Consider the following 12,604-nt stretch of genomic DNA (forward strand, 5'->3'; position numbering starts at 1 on the left):
TGCTCATCACCACACATGGACTCCTTAATCCCCATCACCTATTTAGTCAATCCCCCCCAACCCACCTCCCCTCTGGTAACCATCAGTTTGTTCTCTATAGTTAAGAGTCTGTGTCTTGGTTTACTCTTTCTCTATCTTTTTTCCCTTTGCTCATTTGTTTCTTAAATTCCATGTACAAGTGAAATCATATGATATTTGTCTTTCTCTGACTGACTGATTTTGCTTAGTGTAATAATACTGTCTAGCTCCATCCATGTCATTGCAAATGGCAAGATTTCATTCTTTTTTATGGCTGAATTATATTCTGTTTTATATATATATATTATATATATATATAATATATATATATAAATCTTTACATTTTTATCCATTCATCTATCAATGGACACTTGGGCTGCTTCCACAATTTGGCTAGGGTAAATAATGCTGCATAAACATAGAAGTGCATAAGACAAACTTTTATAGCATAGAACAAAAAAGGGGTAGTTCTAACTGATATTTATTTACATGCCCCACATTATGGAGACCTCAGAGTCTTTGAGCGCTAACATAGATCAGGGACAGACAGCACTGAAGCTACATGGCTGAAAAGACAAATTCTGTTTCATACTACATTGCATGGCTGAAAAGACAAATTCTGTTTCATACTACACTGCATGGTGGGACAAGAAATATCTACTACAATTTTTCTTCTTCTCTTTCTACATAAAATTCCCAGAGAAAAATGACAGCAGGAAATCATTCCACAGTGACTGAGTTCATCCTTGCTGGGTTAACAGAGAGCCCAGAACTCCAGCTGCCCCTTTTCTTCCTCTTCCTAGGAGTCTATGTGGTCACAGTGGTGGGGAACCTGGCCATGATCACACTGATAGGGCTCAGTGCTCAGCTGCACACCCCCATGTACTATTTCCTCAGCAATTTGTCCTTCATTGATCTCTGCCATTCCACTGTCATTACCCCTAAAATGCTAGTGAACTTTGTGACAGAGAGGAATTTCATCTCCTACCAAGCTTGCATGACTCAACTCTACTTCTTCCTTGTTTTTGTTATATCAGAATGTCATATGTTGGCTATAATGGCGTATGATCGCTATGTTGCCATCTGTAACCCATTGCTTTACAATGTCACCATGTCTTATCAGGTTTGCTCCCGGCTGGTGGTTGGGGTGTATATCATGGGCTTGACTGGTGCCACAGCTCACACAGGCTGCATGCTAAGAGTGCTTTTCTGTAAGGCTGACAGAATCAACCATTACTTCTGTGATCTTTTCCCACTGTTGGAGCTCTCCTGCTCCAGTACTTATATCAACGAGGTGGTAGTTTTGTGCTTCAGTGCATTTAATATCCTCGCCCCCAGCCTCATGATTCTTAGCTCCTACATCTTCATCATGGCCAGCATCCTCCGCATCCGCTCCACCGAAGGTAGGTGCAAAGCCTTCAGCACCTGCAGCTCCCACATCTCAGCTGTTGCCGTTTTCTTTGGATCCGCTGCGTTCATGTACCTGCAGCCATCATCTGTGAGCTCCATGAACCAAGGGAAAGTGTCTTCCGTGTTTTACACCATTATTGTGCCTATGCTGAACCCCCTGATCTACAGCCTGAGGAATAAAGATGTCAGAGTTGTCCTGAATAAGATCCTTGAAAAAAGAAGGAAATGGGTATTTTGCTTGAGAAAAGCTTTGTAATTCTCGGAGAGGGTTTGATAAGGAAACAATCCAGAGACAACAGTGTATGTCCACAAGTAATGAAATTGTTCATTCTACTTGATAATTTTGAAGAACATTGCAGGAGGACTGGATTCATAGTGCCAGTCACAAGGACAGCATCACCATATGATAGGGTATATTAGACATTGATCTGGGCACCATGTGGACACGATAGCACACCAAGTGTATTGGACATAGAGTTAGAAAGCAAAGTGCATGCAAACAAAATTTGCAGAATTGGGATATCTCCTAGAAACAGGATGCATAACAATGGTTATTTGCTAACTTAAATTGATGAAATAAGTCAAGTACAATTCCTTTGATAATACTTATTGCCTTATATTTTAATATGTTTTTCAAGACTTAACTTCTACTAGTTATAGGAAAGGATGGTATATTGTAAATCAGCGTTATTAAAATATAGGGTTAATAAACTTTTAATTTTACATGTTTGGCATGAAGACTATGACTAACCACAATAGGTAACATACACTACCTGCCAGCCAAGGTCTTACCAGTAAGCTTTCCTTTCCCTCTTTTTTTTTTTTTTTAATTCAAATATAGTTGACACACAATGTTACTTCAGTTTCAGGTATAGAACATACTGATTCAACATCTCTGTACATTATTCTATGCTTGCCCCAAATGTAGCTACCATCTGTCCCCATAGAATACCATTACAATACCATTAACTACATTCCATTTGCTGTGCCTTTTATTCTTGTGAGTTACTCATTCCATAACTGCAGGCCTGTACCTCCCTCTTCCCTTCATCCCTTTTTGCTCATACCCCATCCATCTCCCCTCTGGCAACCAAAAGTTTGTTCTCTGTATTTACAGGTCTGATTCTACTTTTTGTTTATTCATTTTGGTTTTTAGATTCCACATATGTGTGAAATCATATGGTATTTGTCTTTCTTGGTCTGACTTATTTCACTTAGCCTAATACCCTTTAGGTCCATCTATGTTGTTGCAAATGGCAAGATCTTTTTTTATGACTGTGTAATATTCCATTGTATAGATATGCTATATCATCTTTATCCACTTATGTATTGATGGACACTTGAATGGCTTCCATGGACACTTGAATGGCTATTGCAAATAATTCTGCAATACACATAAAGGTGCATATATCCTTCTGAATTAATGTTTTGTTTCCTTTGGGTAAATATCCGGTAGTGGAATTATTGGATCATATGATATTTCTATTTTTAGCTTTTTTGAGGAACCTCTATACTGTTTTCTACAGTGGCTGTACCAATTTACATTTCCACAAACAATACACAAGTGTTCCTTTTCTCCACATCTTCACCAAAACTTATTTCTTGTCTTTCTGATTTTAGTCATTCTGACAGGTATAAGATGATACTGTAGTTTTGATTTGCATTTCCCTGATGATTAATGATGCTGAGTATCTTTTCATGTGCTGTTGGCCATCTATACATCTTCTTTGGAAAAATGTCTCTTCAGGTCCCCTGGCCATTTTTAATGGGATTAAACCATCGATTTTTATTACCAAACAAATAAAATGATTCAGTATTTATACAGAAATAAAATAATTTGTATAGCACACATATTTCTTTGCTCCTCATCATTTCTCTTTATTTTAGAAAAAAATAAAGCTACCATATCTCCTTCTTACTCTAATTAGGAACTTCCCAGGGATTTATGCAATATTTAGCATATGCTTTCACTTAGGCCACAAGTTAAAATATTCCAAACATCACTGTTTTCTGAGTACATTATGAAATCTAAATACAGTTAACAGAGACCAGTGAAAAAACTTTCAGATCTTACATAACCAGGTTGTTTTCCCTGATTTTCTACTTTGTCCTTGTGGGAAGGGACTTCAGAAAACTTTAGTGTATGTCTTATAAATTTCCTGAAATTTTGCATTTAAAAATGGCCTGGCATGAAATTCACCAGAGCTCTAACAGTATCTCTCACATCCTTGGTTCTAATGTGTAACCTAATAAGAACAATGAATAACACTTTTGTGACACTATTAAGCCCTTGAGTACCAATGGAGAAAGGGAAATTCTAATTGTTTCTTTTCCCATGAGTGGATACTTGTGGGATAAGATCCTAGTGGGAGGTCATTATCATTGTTTGCTCTTAATCAGACCTTTAGCATCTATACCCAGAGTGTAAAATCCTCAGATAATATCAACCAACCTTTGCAGGGGGACAGACAGTTTTGGGCATCAGCTTCACCAGAGATCAATATCAGTGACTAAAAACAATGGCCAAAGGAGACTTATAGGCTATGACTCCCTCAGCACTAAAGAGTCCTGCAAGGTTGGTACTCCAAACTATCCACCAGCATCGTCAGATCATTTTTCCCTTCAGAACAATGAAGAAGAAAAGTGCACGGCACTGAATTCTCTGTGAAGAAGGAAAGCTATGTCTGAATCACAGTCCTTGGATTTTAAAATCTTAGCTTTCCACTCAGGCTCCTTTCCCAGCGCACACAGAGATGTACGCAGCCATTTCATCCTCACCTGTCCTCGTTCTATTGTTCACACTTTCTCATGACCACAGGCCCCTTTGTTATCTCTCTGTCCCCTCTAGTATAAAATTATGGCAGAAACTTTTTTGTTTACTCATTTCAACTCAGGCAGTGTGAGGGCTTTGCCGACTTAGATTGAGTCTATGTTAATATATCTCTAACCTTCCTTCATAATTTTATTAAACACATATCGATTGAGGGTCACTAGATGCAAAGCACTGTGCTAAGTACTGTATTGATTTTACAGTCTAGTAGAGAAGGGAAACCAGTAAATAACTCATACTAATTAATATAAAGTAAGTGCTTATGTAAAACACAAGAAATGTATTCATAGGCACACACACAAAATGGTCATGTTAACTGGGGCTCTCCTACTAAACTTTTCAAATATTTTTTTAAATGTTTATTTATTTTTGAGAGACTGAAAGAGAGAGAGAGAGAGTGTGTGTGTGTGTGTGGCAGAGAGAAAGGGAGACACAAAATCTGAAGCAGGCTCCAGGCTCTAAACTGTCAGCACAGAGCCCAAAGTGGGGCTGGAACTCATGAACCCCGAAATCATGACCTGAGCTGAAGTCTGACGTTCAATCCACTGAGCCACCCAGGTGCCTCTCTCATATTAAATTCTTAACTAAATGATCCTAACTGCTGAATAAACGTCATAAGGTAGATGGAATGGAAGAAGAAAAAAGCTAAAGGGATATGGTGAGTAAAAACTAACAGTCTACCAAATAACTAAATAACATGGTATTTGTTGGGATATAAAAAAGAAAACTTTGTTGTTATTGTTGTAAATCTTTGAATGACAAATTAGTTTGAACTTTATATGGAGACCTTGGAAAATACTGATTATTTTAAGAGGTTACTATTCAGTAAAAAAGTTGAAAATCTCTGTATTATCATGTGTTCATGGAAAGAAACAACAAAAAGATCTGCTGAGGAAAGAAATTGGAAACTCTTACTGCCATTATGGGAATGACAGTGTTGGGCGAATGAAAAACAGAGCAGGGAGATACTTAAATAGATTACAATTGAAACAACACTGACATTGATCAAGTTCTTACCAAGAGCCAGGAACTGTGCTGGGGACCTCACTTTACAGGGATCATTTAATTTAATTTTCACACGGGACAGAAATTATTGTTTTCATTTTTCAGAACATTAGAGCAAATGTAGGACTGAATTTTTTGCATCAATGGCTACTATGCTAATATCAGAACCTATTAGAAGTACACAATTATGAAAGTTGGAATTTAAAGACATATTCAGGATGATTTAATCCAACCACCCATCTAAACCTTGCATCCATCAACAATATCTGCTCCGTGGCCTTTTAGGCTGTGCTCTAACATTTCTGGCTATAAGATCAGATTATATGTGACTGTAATGTTCTCTGATGTGAAACCAGATATTTCTTCTAATAGTTTCAAACAGGTCATTTGACTTCATTCTCTTGGAGACATATAAAATGAGTCCAATATCGAAATGGGGAACCTGGGTGGCTCAGTCAGTTAAGCATCTGACTCTTAATTTCGACTTAGGTCATGATCTCGGCTCAGGTAATGATCTCACAGTTCATGTGTTTGAGTCCTGCACTGGGGGTTTGTGCTGACAGCACTGAGCCTGCTTGGGGTTCTCTCTTTCCCTCTCTCTCTGTCCTTTCCCAATTTTAGCATTCTCTCTCTCTCTATCAAAATAAATAAATAAACTTAAAAAAATGAAACCAACATCTTTTGAATGTAGCATTATGTTGAACATTTGGCAGTAACTGTTATGTGTCACATAAATCTTTTTTTGCTAATAAATATCCTCAGCTACTTCAGCCATTCCTTAAAAGACAAGATTTCTGATACTTTTTCTGAAAATTTCCAGTTTTTCTAAATCACAGAAAGTATTGTAACCCAAATTGAAAACAATATTCCAACTGTTGCTTGAGTATTAAGAAAATAAATTTCCATTTTCTAGAATCTCTTTAATTTCTTTGCAATCTAAATGAAATATATATTAGCCTTTCTTAAAAAAATCACATTGTTGTCTCGTATTGAATTTAATCTAAAATTTGTAGTTGTATTTTGCACGTGTTCTAATAATCCATACCTCTATCATCTTTCAATTCTGTAGAGAGTACGTGAGAAATACATGATAAGAAGACACCAGGGTGTTTTTCTTCCAAAACCTTTCTCATATTTTGGGAATAAGTGTAGTTTTCTGGCCTCCACCACCAACATGAAGTCCAATTAACTTAAATTATTTATAATCCTCTGCTTCTCTGGCCATAGTGATGCAATATATTACCTAAATTTTGGCCATTGTGTCACTCCCCTGGGATTAGTTGAATTTATAAACAAAGGAAGACAGTTTTCACTATGGGAGAAGTTGTTGAGGTGTAAGTATGCTATGTTCTTACCTTATGAGGCAGTAGCTTTCTTCCTGGGTGAAGGAACCCTCGACAAGCAGACTAGCAGAATTCCAGGTGGGATGGTATTGGTAGTTGCCCAGTTCTTCAGGTTTTTATTCGGAGTTCGAATTCTAGTAAGGAAAATGATTCAGGTCAAAATAACAACTTTTTACAGACTTGTGAATCCTATGTTTATTAACTGTAGAAAACAAGTTACTCTTTCTTATTTTGAATTAAATGAAAATTTAATCATTATGCCATTTGGTAAGTATGACATTAATATATACATATAGGATACCCCAAAGGATATAGGAAAGAGTCATTAGAAATAACAGTAGCTGAATTACCATATTGTAACCTGAAACTAGTTATTAGACTGCATGTTAATTAACTGGAATTTGAATAAAGACTTAAAAAAAAAGAAATAATGGTAGTAACTTTCCTACTAACTAGCTCAAAAAAAATCTAAAACTTGGTGTTTTCTGTTAAAAATTAGAAATATCTTAATTATAAGTTTCTTGAATTTTCCTCTGGTCAGCTGGAATCATAGGTTGCCCTAGAGTGATGGAAGAGATTCAAGAGATACCAACATTATGAATGTCCCTTGATGAGGAATAAAATAATGATCTCCATAAAATTATTCTGTCTCACACTCTCTCTCTCTCTCTCTCTCTCTCTCTCACACACACACACACACACACACACACACACACCACACAAGTACACTCATTTTCTGTTTTTTAAGCTTAGAACCAGATGAGGGGATAATGGACCCTGGAAATAATTCCACAGTGACTGAGTTCATCCTCGCTGGACTAACAGAGAAACCAGAACTTCAGCTGCCTCTTCTCATCCTCTTCCTAGGAGTCTATGTGGTCACGGTGGTGGGGAACCTGGCCATGATCACACTGATAGGGCTCAGTGCTCACCTGCACACCCCCATGTACTATTTCCTCAGCAATCTGTCCTTCATTGATTTCTGCCATTCCACTGTCATTACCCCCAAAATGCTGGCGAACTTTGTGACTGAGAAGAACATAATTTCCTACTCAGCATGTATGACTCAGCTCTATTTCTTCCTCGTTTTTGCTATCTCAGAGTGTCACATGTTAGCTGCAATGGCTTATGACCGCTATGCTGCCATCTGCAACCCCTTGCTTTACAATGTCGTCATGTCTTCACACATCTGCTTCCGGCTCACAGTGGGAGTTTATGTTTTGGGCATCGTTGGATCTACAATCCATATGCTGTTTATGATGAGGCTCCTTTTCTGCCAGCGCAATGTGATTAACCATTATTTCTGTGATCTCTTTCCACTCCTGGAGATATCCTGTTCCAGCATCTTCATCAATGAATTATTGGTCCTAGTCTTGAGTGCATTTAACATTCTGACTCCTGCCTTCACCATCCTTGCCTCCTACATCTTCATCATTGCCAGCATCCTCCGCATCCGCTCCACCGAGGGCAGGTGCAAAGCCTTCAGGACCTGCAGCTCCCACATCTCCGCTGTTGCCGTTTTCTTTGGATCTGCTGCGTTCATGTACCTGCAGCCATCGTCTGTGAGCTCCATGGACCAAGGGAGAGTGTCCTCTGTGTTTTATACCACCATTGTGCCTATGCTGAACCCCCTGATCTATAGTCTGCGGAATAAGGATGTCAAATATGCCCTGAAGAAAATTCTGGGCAGTAGAAAATGTTCATGAATAGAATCAATATCATAATGTCATATCAGAAGCAGGTCTTTCAGATTTGCTGAGATATGTAATGTGTTAGGTTTATTGTACACATTTTTGGAAATCCAATGACACTTCCCCAAAGAACACAATTCCTAAATTCCCCTCTAGGCCACTCCTGTAAACCTTATTACAGTGATTATGTGTGGAGAAATACTAAGAATGAAATCAAAGACTCTTGAGTATGAAAAGAGCCTCAGGTTTATGTTTAATAATAATACACCCAACAATAATAACGATGATGATGATGATGAAGATAATAATTATAGCATATGTTATGACATCCTATGAAATTTGAAGTATTGTGTCAAGCATTTTAAGTAAATAACTTTATTTAATATTTATTCTGTCACAGAATGTGCTATTTTCCTTTGAAAGATGAGGATATAGAACCTTATTTGGTTTGTAGGTGCCCTGGTCCTAAACATAATAACGATCTTTCTACAAAATTGACTCCATGGCCCACAATTTTATTCAAAGTGGTACTTTGGCCCCGGATGATGGTGGATAAGTCTGGGACATCCTTGAGAATTTCTTTCTACATGTATATCATCTCCAGTTCCCTATGTGACTGATGCTTTCGTATAAATAATTTCAATGTGAACTGCACTTTTATTTCATGTGATACAAAGAAAATAATAAAAATCTTTCAAACCTGTACAGATCAAAGCCAAAACAGAGCAAACATGGAGACTCATTGTGGAATCTCTTTACAGAGTTTCACGTTATTATACTTGAAAACAACCAGTTTTGTCCTGCTCAGTTGTATCATTTTCTTGTGGTTCATGTTCTTTTCCCCAATAATTTAGAAAGAGTTGCCATTTCATGACAATTGTCTCTTTGAGACAACTCTTCTTTCCTTTCATATTTTGTTCTTCTGTTTTGGGGCATTTAAGATCTTGTAACTATACATTTACATAATAGTCTAAACTGTTGTCTTTTGTCTCTTCCTGGTTCACACCATCCACATCAGTATTGTCAGATCAATGTCCTGAGGATAATGTGCTGTTATTCACCTGATATAAAAAGTTGCAGTATTTACACATAGTTTCCAAATATAGGACAAAAATAAATATCTTACCACTCTTGTACCCATTATGTATCCACTCACTGATTGCAAACATTTATTTTCAAAAAGCCGTCATATTTACTATTTGACTTAATTTTCATCAGTTGTATGAAGCAAGGGAAAAAGGCTACAAGTGCACCACACACATTAGGTGTGATTCCTAGTCCAGTGTTCTGTCCAACAGACACAGAAAGACTCACATAGGACAAACAAAAAGAGTCCTGGTTGGTAGACCTTTGAATTACCTGGGCTTAAGCTTCTATATGAAATACAGACCATGTGAAAGGTAATGGTCTCATCGCTAAGAAGGGAAAAGCCTCTGCAGACCCAGAAAATCATGTTACATTTGGGGTGATGTGGCAAAGCTATGAAAAGAGAAAAGTTACAGAGGACAGTTCATGAATCACCTCTGGGTCACTGTCAGACATATCTCCTTATTTTAGTGAAGGGAGGTGCTACACATTTTTTAATCAGGGAAGTGAAAGAATTAGCTTAGCATGTTAGTAGTATCACACTTACGCTGGTTGGAAGATAATGGAAAGACAACAAGTCTGAATCAAGACCCATCAGCAGCCATTTGATTGTTCTAAACAGGACACTTCATGCAGTGACATTGGAGCTAGAAAGGAAGGAAAGTCTCAAGAGATTTTTGAAAAGTGGATTGTTCAGACATGGCTGAACCGAGGTGAGTTGAAGTTACAGGAAACTGTGAGAATGGATACAAATTTCTAATTTGGATTACTAAATGGAAGGATGACGATTGTTGAACTCTCAAGATTAAGCTCACTAAACCTAAGTAACAATTCATAGCGACGCAACTGGGACACGTAAGTCTTGGTAACATTCAAATTTCTGTCTCCTTGTTTCTCTTTATATATTCTCTCCTGAATCTGTACATATACACTGACACAATGAACACTATAGCTACTATGAATTTAATATTTTCATTATTGTGCAATCATTTATGGAAAGGTCTGTTCCTACCCTTCCCTTTTCTGACTTTAACCAAGTTCCAACTCCCTTCCCACTTCTTTCGTTCAGGACACATCTTAGTCTGTTCACTTGTAAGGTTGCTTTCCCGACACATAGTATTCTACCATAAACATTCCAGAATCCTGCAGCCACTGCTATTCCAAAGATGAAAAGCTTTGTAATGCATGGACATGTGGGACCTTGCTTGAATTTGAAAGAATTATAGTGGAAGGGATTCAAAACAAGAGATCATCTAACATCTTGTTCCTCAATGTGATCCATAGGCCAACAGCATTGGAATAGCCTGAGAATTTGTTAAAAATTCACAATCTCTAGCCATACACTAGATTTACTAATTCAGAATCTGCATTTGAATGAGATCCCTAGATTATTCTCATGCACACTAAATTTTGAGAAGCTTTTTAACAAATATTGATATCTGACCTTGGACTTTAAAATTTTGATTTAATTGCTGTGGAGTACACCCTTGGTATTGAGATTAATAAAACTTTTTTTTGATGTTTTAAAATGTGCATCTAAAATTCGAAAATTGAGAAACACTAAGATGCAACCAACCTTAAACTTCTTTAAAGAGAATTGAACCTGATATATTTAACCATATTTTATAAGAGTTTCCCTGATGTGAGCATCCAATTTACCTTGATTCAGATTGGAATGCTTTCAAATATTCCTATTAATGAAAAAAAGTCTGAAAATATATAATAAAGGAAAGGAATATGAAACATAGATGCCTGATAATAAAATACAGTAAAACCTTGGTTTGAGAACATAATTCGTTTCAGAAACGTGCTTATAATCCAAAGTGCTTGTATATCAAAGCAAATTTCAGGAACCATGGGCTCAGTTGTGATCACGTGACATTCGACCTCATGTACTACTTGTATTGCAAGACATGGATAATTTACCAAGTTAAAATTTTTCAGAAATGTTTGCTCATCTTGTGGAACACTCACAGAACAAGTTACTTGCAATCCAAGGTTTTACTGTACTGTCTTTAAATACACAATTTAGCAAATGGAATTATTAGTAACAGGGACCTCAAAAAGGCAAATATTATATCAATATTCAGAGTTCTTGTCCCATAACTTCAAAATTCAATTATACACAGATTTTACTTTTGAATCAAGTAAGTATATTACCTACTTATGCATAAAATAAATTACACATATTTTGTGCGAGGAAATAAATGGTTTAATCCATTATTTTAAAATTAGTAACCCTATTCCACATAAGACGCCTTGGCAGGATATGCCCTGACCCTCCAAAACCTGCTATTCACAGTGTGGACTGTGAACCAAAAGCACTGGCTAAGAATTTGTAAGAAATGCATAATCTGATCCTGCTGGATCACTCTCTGCATTAAAAAAAAAATCCTAAGGTGCTCCTGTGAGCAAATCTTCATCACTAATTGGTAAGTTCAGAATTGAAAAAGAATCTCTCTAGAAGGAAAAAATTACACAACTGGGAAATGCCAACTGCAATTGCTTCTTTTCTCAAGAGTTGGTTGCCTGAGACATGGAAATCCTCAAGAGTATTTGTCCCCACGTTATTTGGTGCCTGGCATGCCTAAATCCAGGACCAATTTTCAGAGAGCAGCGATCAGAAGTGATCAGGGAACTGTGAAGGTAAGGGGTTTGCTACTCTGAAGCTGGAGAAACACAAACTGGAGACCTACAATTGGAGACGCTGGCCTGTGTCACAGACCTGCTCAAAAAGTGGCTCAGGGACCAGTGGCTGTGCCTGCTGTCTTGGCACTAAAGATAGCGGAGTGTTGCATCCCCAGTACCAGCATGAGTGTTTTCTGCTCTGAGAGCATGTAGAAATACAATTTGGAATTGAGGTTTCTAGGAAGAAGAGAGGTGACTGTGCCCATCTCACCTTTGTGATTTGAGATGATTAAGTCTGGAAGTAATTACCTTGGAATTCAGGCAAATATTCCTCAATACATTTATTGATTGATTGATCTATAAAATACTTCTGGCAATTCTCCTTAATGTCCCAAACATTGTGCTACACACTTGGGACACAGAGGAGAAGAGGTCTGATTTGGTCCATCATCTGACTTCTAGGGTAGTTCAAGTCTGAAAATGTGCTGTTTAGAAATGACAGTTTTCTGAGAATGCAGTTGAAAGGTCTGATCAATTACAAGGAATTGGATAATGTTTCAAAAGTTTCTTCAATTTAAATGAGATTTGAAAAG

The 12,604-nt window shown here is 37.3% G+C and overlaps 2 protein-coding genes across 2 annotated transcripts; both read left to right on the top strand.

The window, feature by feature from the left end:
• The first annotated feature begins 718 nt into the window (after nt 1-718).
• LOC115526203 (olfactory receptor 8G1-like) lies at nt 719-1,684 on the top strand. Its single transcript, XM_030333685.1, has one exon. It carries the CDS (start codon nt 725-727, stop codon nt 1,682-1,684), a length of 960 nt encoding a protein of 319 aa, XP_030189545.1. The 5' UTR covers nt 719-724.
• A 5,689-nt stretch (nt 1,685-7,373) lies between these two features.
• On the top strand, nt 7,374-8,312 carry LOC115525115. Its single transcript, XM_030332093.1, has one exon. It carries the CDS (start codon nt 7,377-7,379, stop codon nt 8,310-8,312), a length of 936 nt encoding a protein of 311 aa, XP_030187953.1. The 5' UTR covers nt 7,374-7,376.
• The last annotated feature ends 4,292 nt before the right edge of the window (nt 8,313-12,604 follow it).

The sequence above is a fragment of the Lynx canadensis genome, chromosome D1 (genome assembly GCF_007474595.2).
Source record: "Lynx canadensis isolate LIC74 chromosome D1, mLynCan4.pri.v2, whole genome shotgun sequence".
In the NCBI taxonomy this organism is placed as follows: Eukaryota; Metazoa; Chordata; class Mammalia; order Carnivora; family Felidae; genus Lynx; species Lynx canadensis.

Coding starts and splice junctions, on each gene's coding strand:
- LOC115526203 (XM_030333685.1), top strand. CDS start 725: ATGACAGCAGGAAATCATTCCACAGTGACTGAGTTCATCCTTGCTGGG.
- LOC115525115 (XM_030332093.1), top strand. CDS start 7,377: ATGGACCCTGGAAATAATTCCACAGTGACTGAGTTCATCCTCGCTGGA.